The sequence below is a fragment of the Diabrotica virgifera genome, chromosome 5, assembly GCF_917563875.1.
Source record: "Diabrotica virgifera virgifera chromosome 5, PGI_DIABVI_V3a".
Lineage (NCBI taxonomy): Eukaryota > Metazoa > Arthropoda > Insecta > Coleoptera > Chrysomelidae > Diabrotica > Diabrotica virgifera.
The window spans coordinates 62240581-62257327 of record NC_065447.1 but is presented as its reverse complement, the minus strand read 5'-3'; the positions used below and the strand labels follow the sequence as shown (position 1 = coordinate 62257327).

At 32.6% G+C, this 16747-nt stretch overlaps 1 protein-coding gene across 1 annotated transcript in view; it reads left to right on the top strand.

Annotated features, from left to right (window-relative positions):
• The window catches only part of LOC114340598 (DNA topoisomerase 3-beta-1), a 303957-nt gene that overhangs the window by 12443 nt on the left and 274767 nt on the right, over window positions 1–16747 (top strand). The window contains exons 3-5 of the mRNA XM_050650036.1: window positions 2801–3149; window positions 4176–4376; window positions 13570–13670. Of these exons, the coding sequence (XP_050505993.1) occupies window positions 2801–3149; window positions 4176–4376; window positions 13570–13670 (651 nt within the window). The remainder of the gene's footprint in view (window positions 1–2800; window positions 3150–4175; window positions 4377–13569; window positions 13671–16747) is intronic.

Here is a 16747-nt window from a genome sequence, read left to right as displayed (position 1 = left end):
GAAACAAGAGAAAAGAACAAAATCCTAAAAGTTACACAAACATTTTACCGTGATTTATATTCCTCAAACAAAGACCCAGATAACACTGCAAAGGAAAATCTTAAGAAAAAGATAATAAATGTCAACTCAGAAGTACTCCCTAATATAGAATCCTTCGAAATAAAACAAGCTATGGCACAACTAAAGAACAATAAGGCTCCAGGCCCAGATGGAATACTTGCCGAAATGTTAAAGGAGGGGAGTGAAATTATTCTCGAAGAATTGAAAAATCTTTTCAACGAATGCCTTCACAAAGGAGAAGTCCCAGATGATTGGAAAGAAAGCTTGACAATAATTCTCTTCAAAAAAGGAGACAGGGGAGATCTGAAGAACTATAGGCCAATTTCCCTGTTGTCCCAAATGTACAAACTGTTTATGAGAGTAATAACTAATAGGCTATCGTCGAAGCTTGATAGCTATCAACCGGTAGAGCAGGCAGGATTCCGAAAGGGTTACAGTACAGCGGATCATCTTCTTACAGTCAGAACGCTAATAGAGAAAGCCAATGAATATTACTTGAACTTATACATTGGCTTCGTTGATTATGAAAAGGCATTCGACTCCATAGAACTTTGGGCAATAGGAAGAGCTATGAACAACTGCAGGATAGATTCTCGATACAGAATGCTCATACATAATATTTATAAGAAAGCTACAATGAAAATACAAATAGATGAGAAAACCAAAGCTATACCAATCAACAGAGCAGTTCACCAGGGAGACGTTATTTCACCAAAGCTGTTCACTCTGGGACTTGAAGATGTGTTCAAAGACATTAACGGGGTAGATAAAGGAATAAATGTTAATGAAAGAAAACTGAGTCATTTGAGATATGCTGACGACATTGTAATATTCGCTACAAGTTTCGAAGAATTACAGACCATGATGACGCAACTATTTCAAGCTTCGGAAAAAGTAGGTCTTAAGATGAACTTGGAAAAATCAAAAGTAATGACGAATACACCGAACATTACAAAAATATCGTTGAATGACACAGATTTAGAAACAGCAAGCGAATACATCTACCTGGGACAGATAGTGAAAGTTAACAAAGAAAATCAAACTGCCGAAATTACTAGAAGAATAAGGTTAGCGTGGGCAGGATTTGGAAAACTGAGTTGGATCTTGAAAAACACTAAAATGGAACAATATTTGAGAACCAGAGTTTACGATCAGTGTATCCTCCCTATACTTACGTATGGTGCACAGACGTGGACACTCACCAAGGCCAATATGGATAAAATAGTAAAGGTACAGAGAGCGATGGAAAGATCAATGCTCGGGGTGAGGCTCATAGACAAAAAAACAAATACATGGATTAGAAGCAAAACCAAAGTAAGAGACGCAGGAGAACATGCTGCCAAATTAAAATGGAGCTTCGCAGGACACAACGCCCGACTGAAGGATAAAAGATGGAATCACGAAATACAACAATGGAGACCGTGGTTAGGAAGAAGAAGTAGAGGAAGGTCACAAATGAGATGGGCCGATGACATAAAGAAGTTTGGAGAACACAACTGGACACAGGTGGCGCAAAATAGACAACACTGGATTGAATTGGGGAGGCCTATGTCCAAAGTTGGATTACTGAAGGCTGAAGAAGAAGAAGCTTAATAACTTCTAAACGGCTTAACCGATTTTGATCACTAAACTTGAGTTTGAAACGCGTTGACAAGTAGTATCTGAAGCATCTAAGGTCAAGTATGATAACTGAAGGTATTAGAGGAATTATTGAGCTTGAAAAACTGCTTTTTCCCATAGGAAATAGATTTGGTCATACTTATGAAGCCTATAACTTAAAAATTCGAATTTTCCCGGATATGAGGTATACACCGTTAGATGCGCCTAGAGCCCTTCTACAAACACTCAGTTATTGGCGCAATTCGTACGTTGAAATTTTGAATTGTCGACAAACCAAAATTTTCAAAGTTTAGTTTTTCAGTTTTTCAGCTATACTGAGCGGCGTGTATGTCTGATCCTGACAGCTTAGACACCATTTGAAAGCTTAACTCAACAATATTGATTTGGTGTACTTGCGGTTCTCCTGTCTCTTCTTGAACCGAAGATATACACCCCCAAAAATATGCTGTTTTGTACCTACCAAGTCCTTTAACAGGCTTATGGGTGGTCAAAACTCACAGACTACACCGGTTCTGAATCGACCCTGACGCCCTCTTCAAACAGAAAAAAAATTCAGATCGGTTTATCTTTTCCACATACATACATACATACATATCCACAAACATTTTCCCTTTTTTAAATAGAAATTGAGTCATATTTCTGAGCTCGGTAACTTTTGAATGGTATAACCGATTTTCAAAATTAGACATGCGTTGGAAAGGTAATGATCAGTACTATCACAAGCCTCAAATGTTGGACTTAAATTTTCGAAATTTTTGTGAGTTTTGGGTACGAGAACGAAAAACAGACCTTAAATAGGAAGGCCGTAAAATCCACACCCTTGGACCAAAATGGATGGTTGACATATGGATGGGTGAGTCTTTTCCTGCATTTTAAGGTGGAATTTGGCCCAAATTTCAATTGAGTCAGATTTAGAAAATCGAAAATTTCTTGTATATATAGTATCGCTTGTAGGGAGGTTGTGCGCCACTGGCTAGAACTGCCGTTCTCTTGGGATAATATTTAAATTCTATGACTTGTTCTATTCTCTGACCTATTTTAATTGAATACTCTAATTTCATACTAAAACTTCATGTCGACATCAAGGATCTTATACTATTATTCTCGCTGTTAATTTTAGGTCATCCAAATGAAAATGAAGCGAGAAGTGTAGATGCAAGACAAGAACTAGATTTGAGAATTGGTTGTGCCTTCACAAGGTTCCAAACAAAATTTTTCCAAGGGCGTTATGGTGATTTGGATTCTACTTTAATATCATATGGTCCTTGTCAAACACCCACCCTTGGATTTTGTGTACAGCGCCATGATGCAATTCAAACTTTCAAACCAGAGACATATTGGTGTTTGCAGGTCACAGCAATAAGTAAAGATGGACAAGAGATGTATCTGGATTGGCATAGAGTTCGAAGCTTTGACAAAGAAGTTGCCAATTTATTCTTGCAGTTGGTGAAGGATCAAAGAGAGGCAAAGTAAGAATTAATTTGTGTTTTATTATTTAATGAAATCCATAAGATACATTATCATCATATCAATGGCGTTACAACTCTTCGTGAGTCTTTTCCGTGTTTACTAATGCCTTCCATGTTTGTCGGTCATGTGCCACTATTTCCCATTGTCTCACTCCCATTTTCTCCAAATCTTATCTGACTGCATCTTTCCACCTTTTTCTAGACCATCCTACAGACCTTCTCATATCTGGCCTTTCCCAGAACATATTGTTTATATTTGTTTTATTTTTTTTTCTCTATAATTTTTAGATTCTAGAAAACTCTTCTTATTAAGCTACTCGTATTTCAAATAATATTGTTTTATTACAATAAAATCTGCAGTAACCTCTCTACCTTCCGCATTATGCAATCATACCAATCATATATCATTTATATTTACCAGATATGTTTATTATATCATAATCATCATCATCTTTGACTCTTACTCTTTTTGGATTTTTGTATTTTCCAGGATTAGTTTCCTTTCATTTTTTCTTCTATCTGGCTTCATTTCTGCATGCATTAATCATCTTAATTCTCTTTCTAGCCATTGCAGTCTGTTTATTACTATGTATTGCTTAATACATATTATTAGGTTTACTGGAGAGTAACTGGAGAGGCAGTAGAATTCAACATTATAGTGCCTGCACAAGATATGCACCCTTTCAATCACCTTTGGGGTCATGTGTCAATCTAGTGTTAATAGGTACCACAGTTAAAAACATTTGCGTTCTTTTACCTTTGTTCTGTTTGAGCTGCACTAAATTTGGACATTATCAATTGTTGATGTGCACATCATGTTTCTTTCAAATCATACCCTCTTATTTTCATGCTTTTCACTTATGTCTTCACACAACAGACAAATGTAACAAATATGTTATACTGTTTATGGTATTTATGGTATAAGTTATAACATTCTGCTAAATCAGATACAAGTAAACATAATTGATTTCTGATTTAACTTTTTGGATGATGTTTTGATGATATAGGTACGGTTCCTTGTTTTAGAGTAATAAGTGTAACATCAAAGGAAAAGGTGAAGGCTCGTCCACAAGCATTAAATACCGTTGAATTAATGAGGGTAGCTAGTTCTGGATTGGGTATGGGACCCCATCACGCTATGCAGATTGCAGAGAAGTTATACACTCAAGGGTATATAAGTTACCCTAGAACAGAAACTACAAAATATCCAGATAACTTTGATTTGCAGTAAGTATTTGTTCATTCATATTATAATAGTAGAGGTACTTTTATTGGTGAAGATTTGATGGGAGATCGTGCATAAATTGTGTCACCTGACGTTGCATTTTTGTTCAGTATTTTTTTGTTTGACATTTCATCATGGAAAGACTTAGCCCGGCACAGCGTCTATTAGAAGTTATTCTACGAGGAATATGTTTCGTGAACTTAGAGCAACTTATGGTAAACATAATCGGCCTTTGCTCAAAATCTCTTTGCGACCAAATATACCACATTCAACACATACTGAAGAAAGTGTAGCTGCGGTAGCAGTGCGCTTATTCTTGAATCGAGAGAAAATTTTACTCCCCACTAAGCTAACTCACTTTTCTACTCCTTCATAATTTCTCTCGATTTTAAAAAGCTGTATTCTTGAACAGATGGAGTAGAAAGGGAGGAGAGAAACTGCGAACAGTGTTGCCAGATTGTTGTTGAAAATTTCAACCAATCACAAAAGTTAATTATTGGCAAATGGCATGATACCGTCAACTGTCAACCTGATTATTTGTTTTTGTTTACAATTACATTTTACATTGTTTTTCAACAAATAAAACAGACATAGTTTTTCTGTAGAGTGTAGTCTCTGAGTATTTTCCTAAATAGATCTCTTGGCTAGTTGTTTTGATTGTGGCTTTCAATTTCTTTGCATATACATGTTGTGATAGTAGTATTGTTTATCAGCTTTGCACCTTTGTTTTATTTCTTTGTTGAAGTTTCTTAAACTCAACATTAAACCAAAGAATACTCCATCTAACGGATGGAGTATTCTTTGATTAAACTGTGCTTAAACTAGCCTTTATTTTCTCTTTCTGTTACACAACGTTGACAATGAGCTCTTGTGTTCTCACTAACTTTACATGTTTTGTTTGTTATTCAGTGTCAAAAATACAATTATTTTTGTGAAATACAATTATTTTTATACTGACAGCTTTTGACATAGTTCCTCATCGTTCCACGAATATATTAAACCAAAATATTTTTCATACCGTTGAAAAGTTATCATGAAAGTAATACCTTTGGAATGAGGTAGAATGGGACTCGTTAATGAGTGTGATACATTTTCTGCATGCCTTTAGACCTGGTGTATATCCTTTTTAGTTTGAACATTGATCTTAAATTTAGTTTTTTTTACTTGTAAAGCACCCTTTATATTCTGTGTAAAGTCATATATCAGGTAGCTGTTATATTGTTTAATATAGATACATAAACGAAGTGTTGTAAGGAACACCCAAATTCATAGAAAATATAGAGACAAGGGGACATGTATTTTGTCAAATAGAAAATTTATAAACCATATTGGCCATTTTGTAGTAGAATATTTCAAAAAATATTTTAGCAAACAACCACCTATTTTGTTAATACCCATATGAGCTACCCTTCGTGTATCCTATATCGTAAATTGTGTAATTGTAACAGACAAGCCCTCTTTTATAAAATAAAAATCACTTCTGTCTCCGTTTGGAACAACCTGAACTGCTAGCAAAATAAAACAACATACTACAATTGATGAAGAAGACAGTTTTAAATCGTTTTCTTTTTCTAATTGACTTCGGTTCTTTTTATTAATGTGAGGATCAAAGCTTTCCTGTTTTTTCAACTTCTCTTCATTGGATAGATTTTTAAAATATTCTTAGAAAAAACATGCATCTTTTTTGGCTGAAAAAAATTTAAATATTGTACTCAGTATTGAAAGAAAATATTTCCATATAAATGCTTTTTAATAGACTGATAATTATTTTCTGTGCACTGCTTTAGACACAACTAATACATTTCAGATATGTTCAAGTGCCCCTTTAAATATATTCTCTGTGTGCAAGCTCAGCAGTAATAAGATTCCATTACAGGAAAAGAATCTATATGCCTTCTTGCGAAAATATTTCTTTCATCATCTATCCTTGGACATTGTCTTTGAAAATTTTTTTAACGTTCAAAGCCAACTCATGAATTGTACAATTTAGAAATCTAACTGTTTTCAACTGAGAAAATAAAACGCTTAGGAAAAAAATCAGTTACAAAATGAAACAACTCGAACTGTTACACTTTGGAACTAAAATAATTACCATTTTATGACAAAATACATGTGTGACATCTTCATTGAACGTTATTATAGAGTTCTGAAGCTATTTATTTGTGGCATTTTTGTAATTAACTATTATAATTGGGAAATAAGCCACAATTTAATTGAAAAAATAATTTTGTTAACGTTTCAACTTCCAATTCGGACGTCGTTGTCAAAATACAAAATATTAATATTTAATATTATTAATCCGAATTGGAAGTCGAAACGTTAATAAAATTATTTTTTCAATTAAATTGTGGCTTATTTCCCAATTATAATAGTTAATTATAGAGTTGTTACCATTTGTAATTCGTAAATATTGGTTATTGAAGCACTTCCCAATATTTAGCACGAAACCCCTATAATTCAAACTTTTTTACTTATTGGAATATCTATGTATAGATATGTAATAGACATTATTCTATAGATATGTAGATAAAAACTTATCCATAAACCTGCATATAGAAGTTTGTGGATTGAAGGATAAGTTTCTGTGTAAAACAGCAAGATTTAGCTATAACATTAGGAACACTCTCGATAAAAAACATCTCTAAATTGTAATTAAAAACCAGAGGCTTAAGAGTTAGATACAATCTGATCAGCTAAAATATTTCAGACAGAAAAGATTATATTATGTGACATACATACTGTTATGCTCTACTTTTATCTATTTATTTAGATTGATTAGCAAATTCTTAATTAATTGATTATTCAATTATTTTATTTACTGCCTATGTAAAAACACAACTAAATTCAAATTAAATTTTCCAATCAATTTTATTCTCAGGGCTAATTTTGTGTTTGATACAATACCTGTGATCAGTGGCTTCTAGTATTTCTAGTTGCTTACTTCTTCCAGGGTAGAAACAGGGGAATTGAAAACACTCAAAATCATATAAATGTAATCTATTGTTTTTATCAAATAAACCGTGTACATATGATTCAAAAAATACTAAAATTCAACTTTGTTGCAACAATCTCTAACTTAATAAATTAAACTCTAACTCTGATATCTCCTTGTTTTGACAAACATATTTATTTAATTAATTTCTTATTTGCTCATACTAAATTGAATGAATTTTACTTTTCTTCTTTTGAATTGATTTCTCAAATTTGAAATGACTAACTGCGTAAAAAAAATTGTTCAATAAACAAATAAACAAATATGGTTTTGATATAAATAAATTTTCTCCATTCCGACAAATGATTAGACTAACCTTTTGTTTCTTCACTCCCTCGTTTTCTGGATTGCGCCGTCCTTGATTCTCCCAACACGTACTCTCTGGATGTTGCGAAAAAGTCCCTCTCGTCAAAACTGCTTCCAAGAAAAACACACAGGACTTGCTCGAATATCTTGTGCACAAACGGATAATAATCAGCTACTCGTTCTAGACAAAACAAAGGAATCTCCCTCGGACCAGGAAAATTAACTCTTCAACCGGTCGACAATTTGGTTTCAACTTTTCTGCTCATTTTCATTCTGCTCACAAAGGCTGATCACACCACTCTACATTGATTACACACTTTTAAAACTCGACTGCCTTCTATCGATCTTCATTACACAGTACCTTATTTCTCTCCCAAATTCAGACTCCAACATTCATTATCCCTTCTCTCGATATTTTCCATCCAATAAACAACAACCTCTCTCAAACCATTTATTTCTTAAGAAACCAAATATTCTTCCACATAACTTTTCCAATTTGTCAAATTTCAAGAAATATCAATTAGTGATTTTCTACTTTCTACTTTTACAACTAAAAACTAATACAATTTGTTTACCAAATTAAAAACCTTCCCGGAAAGATCTTAAAAACGTTATTTTTCCCGTCAACGCTCTGTCCACTTTCTAATCACCCACTTGTTTGTTAATGGCCCGTCCATTTCGTCGAATCATTATCACTAATCGTTTTCATTTTTCCGAAACACTTGTTTAATAGCAAAATTAAATTCTATACAATTTTGGTCATATACAGGGTGATGAAAAACTATGGTCTTATGGTCTTTGATATAAATTTTTTTTTGAATTTCTTAAAAAAAAATAATTCTACAACAAAATCCTCGCCTATTGAATTCTATAAAATTCTTTGCACCGATTTTCTCGAGGCAAAACAATTTTCCGGTATACCTACTTCATTTCCTAATTTGTCCTATTTCCTACCTTAACTATTTACTATGTGTCATTCCTTCCTTTACTCATGATGTTTGTACACATCGTGAATATTATAAATTCCTTTGATCTTTTCCGAATCAACATGCCTCAACACTAGATAGTTTTCACTATTACGATTATATTGATACACGGTGAGTCACATCTCTCTACGATTTGATCTTTCAATATTTTACGTTTTCACGGTACCCTTTTCACCTGTTGTCGATATTCATACGGACTCGGGTACGTTTTTCATCGACCGTTTCCTAGGTTTTTTACCTCAAATACATTTTCAAATTTTTTTTGGGGCGTTCTATGTTCTTCATTTATGAAATTTTTATAGTCTCTTAAATTCAAGTGCATCCTTTCTTTTCCTTCTAATTCTTTACCCATGTTTATCGTGTATTCTGCATTCTCGTTTTCACATACTTTTTCTTCTCCTAACACTGTTTCAATTGTACTCTGCTCGTTTTCTTTTTGTTATCTCATTTCTTCTTCTTTCCCCTGGTTTATCTCTTCTTTTGTGGAATGTTTCATGTTTCATTTTCCTTTGTCACTATCCTTTTTTCTTCTTCTTCTGGGCTCAACTCTTCCTTTGAGGAATCACAGGTCTCGTTTTCTTTTGTAACTGTCACTTTTTCCTTGTCTTCGGGGCTCAACTCTTCTTTTGAGGAATCCCGGGTTTCATTTTCCTTTGTCCTATTTTTCCGCCTTCTCTGCTTTTTGCTTTGTCCTTGTTTCGTTGCCAAATTCATCTCCACTGTTTGTTCTTTATCTGATTCGTCCATGTTCTGTTTCTCATGTTCCTTGTCATTTTTGAGATCCATTGCAACGTATTTTTCTGTCAAATCGTCGACTCCTACTATCATGTCATGTGACAGATTTGGCATTATCACACATTGTAGTGCATAAAATCTCTTACCCACTCGTATCTTTATTCGTATGCCTTCATTTATTTTTGCCAATGTCCGTTTATTTGCACCCACTAAGTTCACCCTAGGTATTTTGTAAATTAAATTTGTTAAATTGATTTCTTCTATTAATTTTCTGTTGACCAGTGTTATTTCCGAGCCAGTATCTATCAAAATTTTAATTGGTTTCTCGTTGATAAAACCATTCATAAATTTTAAATTTATTCCATTTCTTTTTTCATTGTTTCCTGCCAGTTTTATAAATTCCTTCGGGTGACAAAAAATTCATGTTTGTGTTTTTGTTTCTAGTGAGCGCCTTCGTGAAAAAGACGCCGGTTCCTTTTCGTTGTTTATATTTTCGTCGTAATGTCTCTCTTCGTGATATTCTTCTGTCTGGGTATTATTTACCTCTCTTCTATTTTCTCTGAAATTCTGTTTTCGTCTTGTTTTCGGTGACTTGTTTTTCTATTTTCCTGTTGTCTTTTTCTATTGCTTGTTTTGTTTCCTTCTGATTTTCTTGCATTACTCGTTTTGTTTCACGTTGATTTTCATCCATTTTGTCCATCTTCTTTGATGTTTCTTCCTGATTTTTATCCATTTTATTTAATATTTCATCCATTTTTTGTGATTATATTTGCATCAGTTGTAATAATTTTTTTAAAACTGACGATTTCTTTTTTCTATTTTCATGATTGTTGTGTCTAAACTGTCTTCTTGATCTGAATGTTCTCCTTGTTTTTTGTTTTCTTTGCTTTTGTTTCTTGTCTCTGACATTTCTTTTCAAGGAATATTATCCCCGCCAAATAGGAAACTTTAAAACACCCTATCTGTTGCAGACACGAAAAATTTTCCCTTACCCAATGTAATACGAATATTTCAAAAAATCATCAAATGCAAATATCAAATAAATAAAATCAATTATTAAAATTGTACCTAAAGGAAATTTATATGTCGTAATTCAAATATATGAATTTTGACAACTCAATATAGATTTTCAATCACCTGCTTTTCCTCTGTCTTCCCTTTCAAAGTTGCAACCAGAAATACTCTCTAATGCATCATCAGTTGGGACGCGGTTTGTTATGCTCTACTTTTATCTATTTATTTAGATTGATTAGCAAATTCTTAATTTAATTGATTATTCAATTATTTTATTTACTGCCTATGTAATAAATTCAAATTAAATTTTCCAATCAATTTTATTCTCAGGGCTAATTTTGTATTTGATACAATACCTGTGATCTGTGGCTTCTAGTATTTCTAGTTGCTTACTTCTTCCAGGGTAGAAACAGGGGAATTGAAAACACTCAAAATCATATAAATGTAATCTATTGTTTTTATCAAATAGGCCGTGTACATATGATTCAAAAAATACTAAAATTCAACTTTGTTGCAACAATCTCTAACTTAATAAATTAAACTCTAACTCTGATATCTCCTTGTTTTGACAAACATATTTATTTACTTAATTTCTTATTTACTCATACTAAATTGAATGAATTTTACTTTTCTTCTTTTGAATTGATTTCTCAAATTTAAAATGACTAACTGCATAAAAAAATTGTTCAATAAACAAATAAACAAATATGGTTGTGATATAAATAAATTTTCTCCATTCCGACAAATGATTGTCGGAACTACCACAAAAATCAAACTAATTTGATTAAATTCAGAACTGTCAAACAGTAAAACGTTCAGTTGGCCTATCTTCGCACATGACAGGTACGTGTAAGTGGCCAAATGAGTGGAGGCCTCGATCTCAAATCCAAAGCACCCGAACAAACGCGGGTTCGAATCCCATTGCACGTTTTTATTTTTTTATTTTTTTGTAAGTATATTTGTTATATAATTTTTTTCAGAAAATGCGTATTTAGTTAAAATTTTTGCCAACAATAATTATTGTTCAGAAATCATTTCTTTGTGGCATTTTTCAATGTGTTTGTGTGTGTTTTATTCTTTTATTTTTTTAATTTTTGGTATTGTTTTAATAAAAATTTTTGGAAAGTAGTAAGTATTAAAATTAGTTTAATATTCAAATAAAATGTAAATAAACTGTTTAAAGTACATATTAATTTCGTTGGAATCATATAATAGAAGTATAACTTCTTACGTGCGTATAAAGTACACACACACATTCTTTTTTAAGTTTAATGAATGATGCACATGCTATTTCAATACGTATCTTAATTTCTTTGGTTTGGTCTACATTTGATGTTATCATTTGTATCATTGGTATATACCAATACCGTATGACGTAGAGATGTTAATATTATATGACACATAACAGAAGCTAATATTATATGACACATAACAGAAGCTCGAAACAAATGACTGTTGTTGAAAAGCCCTATGGTTTGAGAAGAACTTGCAATTGAATCGTTTATTTCAGAAAGGGGTCAAGTCACAAAAACCTGCTGTTGAGAAAAACAAAAAAAACGTGTTTACATTCAACAAAAATTTTATTTATATAAAATAAAAATTCTCACTAATAACCTGTAGTGTTTGTCAAAAAGTATTGTATTTTTCAAAAATTTATCTTGTTAATTTGTTTAAGAAAAAAATAAATAATTTTTTGCACTTGGCCTCTTTCTGAAATAAAGTTAGTGTTAACATTCAACAAAAATTTTATTTATATAAAATAAAAATTCTCACTAATAACCTGTAGTGTTTGTTAAAAAGAATTGTATTTTTCAAAAATTTGTCTTGTTAATTTGTTTAAAAAAAAATAAATAATTTTTTGCACTTGGCCCCTTTCTGAAATAAAGTTGGTGGTTACACAATTTTTAAGCAAGGGGTCATGCGTTGTTGCATGGCCCCTTTCTGCACTAAACGCTAATTCCTCTGCGCTGCCAAGGCAACACCTATGGCAGCAATTGATTCCTTTCTGCAACAAAAGCTGTATTTAGGTTTAAATTAAAAAATTCCACCAAAAACTCATTTTGTCAAAATTAGTCACTTAACCCCTTTCTGAAATAAACGATTCAATTGACAATTCATGCCAAATGGAAAATCGAAATAGCAATGGCAATGTAGTCCATGTGGTGAGACCGCTCCCGTCTGAAAAAATTTCTGATTCGATTTCTTTGTGGATTCCTATTCAAAAATGTCCCGTTTAAACAAATCTGAAGGGAGCCGGGCGGAATTTTTGGGCAGAATTGTTTAAACAATTTTTTTAAACAAATACAAAAGATTACGTTTTTTTGCTCTGGAACATATATTTATAGGTTTTTTGGGTTATTTTAAACAAGAAAGTTTTTTCTTAAAAATTGATAGTTTTCGAGTTATAGGCGATTTAAAATCTGAAAAATTCGAAAATACGCATTTTTGAGGGTTAAAAACTCATATTTAAATTAGTATTTTTGAGGATGCCAGATACTTAAATTGAAGATTAAACATTCAACTTCAAGATTCTGAAGAGTGATTGCGTCTAACCTTAATTTATACCGTTGTTTTTTAATTGTTAAATATGCGTGTTTATCCGATTTTTTTGCCGGTGCGGCGAGCTCTATTTAAAAAATCTCCTATTTTCCCCCGAAAAATATTTTTTCTAGATTCTTTGGAATATTCTAAATAAAATAAGTTTCTTGACATCAAAAGTTAATAATTTTAAAGTTATAAGCGATTTAAAATCCGAAAAATGCCAAAAAATCGCATTTTTGGATTTTAAATCACACGTATATTCGCATTTTTCAGATTTAAAATCGCTTATAACTCGAAAACTGTCAATTTTTGAGAAAATTTACAAGATACCTTTCTTGTTTAGAATGACCCACAAAACTTAAAAATATATGTTCCGGAGCAAAAAACGTGATCTTTTGTATTTGTTTAAAAAAATTATTTAAACAATTTCTGCCCAAAAATTCCGCCCGGCACCCTTCAGGTTTGTTTAAAGGGGACATTTTTGAATAGGAATCCACAAAGGAACCGAATCAGGAATTTTTCCAGACGGGAGCGGTCTCACCACATGGACTATTAGTACACATTGACTTTTATTTATTGTTTGTTGTATTCTCCTTTAATTGGTTTTATCTATATTTTTAGTGGTACTTTACAACAGCAACAGAACAGCAGTGAGTGGGGAGAAGAAGTAAAAGAAATTCTGAAAAGTGGAGTCAATAGACCTAAATCAGGACATGACGCAGGTAAGTGGAAATTATATAAATTTAACGGATATACAGGGTGTTAGTAAATAAGTATGAAAATCTTTAAGGGCTCATTCTACATAAAAAATAATGACAGTTTGCTCTATAACAGTATGTCCGCAAATGCTTCGTTTCCGAGATACGGGGTGTTGAAATTTTTATTTCAAAATGCCAATTTATTTATCGCTCTAAGACCGGTTGAGCTATGAAAATGAAATTTGGTGTGTTTTAAGAGATAGTTATTGTGCATTTTTTGACATACAATTAAGAATTTTGTATGCATCATTAGCGCGCCTACGGGTAATAGTCCTGATTTTTTTTAAAGAAAAAATAGTACGCCACTGAGATATTTCAAATTAAAAATGATTTTTAAATTCCACGTCTAATTTATGATAAAAACTTTTGTGGCCTTTTTTTATATGGTGCGCCGTTTTTATGCAGAAAAATAAAACATCTTGATGCGTATTTTTCATTTCTTAATAGTGTAGGAAACAGAGGTTGAACCTTGCAAAATGGACACAAGTCCGGTTTTATTTTTTTTCTGGCATATCAAGGGGTGCTTATTATCAGACTAACTTTTTCTGAAAAAATTTCGCCCCGGAACCCCCCTTTTCACCCCTTTAAAGGGGGTAATTTATGGTTTTTGCAGAACGTAGCCCTTCCTGTACCTTTTACAAAAAATTTCTTTTATAGAAATATGAAGAGGACTATATTTTCTACGATTTATTTCCAACAGCATCTCTCTATCATCCACCGTTTAGCAAGGGTGGCGCCCCAAAGTTGACAAGTTTTTAAAAAAGATGTTTTTAGAAAAAATATATTTTTCGCTAACTGTAACGGAAATTAAAAAGAAATGCTACGGAGATTATTCACAAATATATGATTGATTTTTTCGTATAGGTTTCACTTAAGGGTAATTGCCCTTTTTTTAATTACAGGGTGTTACATTTTAAAAAACCCCTTTTTATACCATCTGAACCGTTTATGCTAGAGTAAAAAGACTTTCATCGATTACCCATGTACTGGTGTTATTTACAAATTTGTATAATGTATCCCCATTTTTTCCCCGGAACCACCCAAAAAAGAAGAAGAATTAATAAATAAAGTGATTTTCTTGGAATCCTTCACACACAATGCCCTTCATTAATATGCTTCATATATCATTTTGTGCAAGTTATTATTACCCATGCATGGACACTAAACGCGATTTCCTAGTGCAACCCTTGTAGCCAAAAACAATAAATAAAATGGGGGTTTAAAATTTTTTTTTTGTTTTTTGCTTTTTGATCCATATGGGCATATGCTTCATCAATAGTGCTTTTCAAAAATATATATGATTATTGCAACATCCCTGCGCAAACCACCCCTATCCTTGAAAATATACTGCAGAAACTACCCCTATACCTTATCCAGCATGTTTTTACGATTTTCTCATTACCTATTCATTTTTTTTAAACAAAACTTATACAAGGTTAAAGACCACTATTTACTCTAAAAATTAGGTCCTATTCATTTTTTTCGTTTAAGCAACCGTTACGGCACAGTGGCGCCGTAAACCTCATATATGCTTTGACGGGCTCCAGTTTTTGTTTATTTTTTCGTCATCTGTTTGTTTTATTGATAAAGTACTTATGTAAAATAAAACAACACAGTGTAACCTACAAATCATGACCTATGCACATTTTACATTCTTTGCTCCCCAAAGCTACAGTGGTGGCCCAAAATAAATTTTTTCATATTTTCGCCACCTACACGCATTTTATTGCGTTAATGCTACCTTAATAGCACAATATTCACCCCTAAGTGGTCGCTAAGCAGTGGCGGATCCAGGGAGGGGTGATGGGGGCGATCACCCCCACCCCTCTCAAACCAAGTGATATTATATTTGAAGATTATAAAAATATTCATTTTTTTTTATAGAAATACTTATATAATATTAATATTATTTTTATAAAAATGACTTTTTATGCTTTAGCGACAGTAGCGGATCCAGCATCGTTAAGAGGGGGGTGCCAATTGGTTAAATTTCTATAAAAATAAATGAATATTTTTATAATCTTTGAATATAATATGACTTGGTTTGAGAGGGGGGGGGAGGTGTTCACCCCCATCACCCCTTTCTGGATCCGCCACTGCGTAGCGACCACCTAAGGGTAAATATTGTGCTATTAAGGTAGCATTTATGCAATAAAATGCGTGTAGGTGGCGAAAATATGCAAAAATTGATTTTGGGCAACCACTGTGGCTTTGGGGCGCAAAGATTGTAAAATGTGCATAAGTCATAATTTGTAGGTTACACTGTGTTGTTTTATTTTGCATAAGTACTTTATCAATAAAACGAACAGATGACGAAAAAAAAAACAAAAACTGGAGCCCGCCAAAGCATATATGAGGTTTACGGCGCCACTGTGCCGTAACCGTTGCTTATACGAAAAAATGAATAGGACATAATTTTTAGAGTAAATAGTGGTCTTTAACCTTGTATAAGTTTTGTTTAAAAATAATACATAGGTAATGAGAAAATCGTAAAAACATGCTCGCCAAGGGATAGGGGTAGTTTCTGCAGTACATTTTCAAGGATAGGGGTGGTTTTCGCAGAGATGTTGCAATAACCATATATATTTTTGAAAAGCACTATTGATGAAGCATATGCCCATATGGATCAAAAAGCAAAAAACAAAAAAAAAATTTCAACCCCCCATTTTATTTATTTTTTTTTGCTTAAGGGGTTGCACTAGGAAATTGCTTTTGGTGCCCATGCACGGGTAATAATAACGTCCATAAAATGATGTATGAAGCATATTAATAAAGGGCATTGTGTGTGAAGGATTCCAAGAAAATCAATTTATTTATTAATTCTTCTTTTTTTTGGGGTGGTTCCGGGGAAAAAATGGGGGTGAATTATACAAATTTGTAAATAGCACCAGTACATGGGTAATCGCTGAAAGTCTTTTTACTCTAGCATAAACGGTTCAGATGGTATAAAAAGAGGTTTTTTAAAATGTAACACCCTGTAATTAAAAAAAGGGCAATTATCCTTAAGTAAAACCTATACCAAAAAATCAGTCAATTATTTG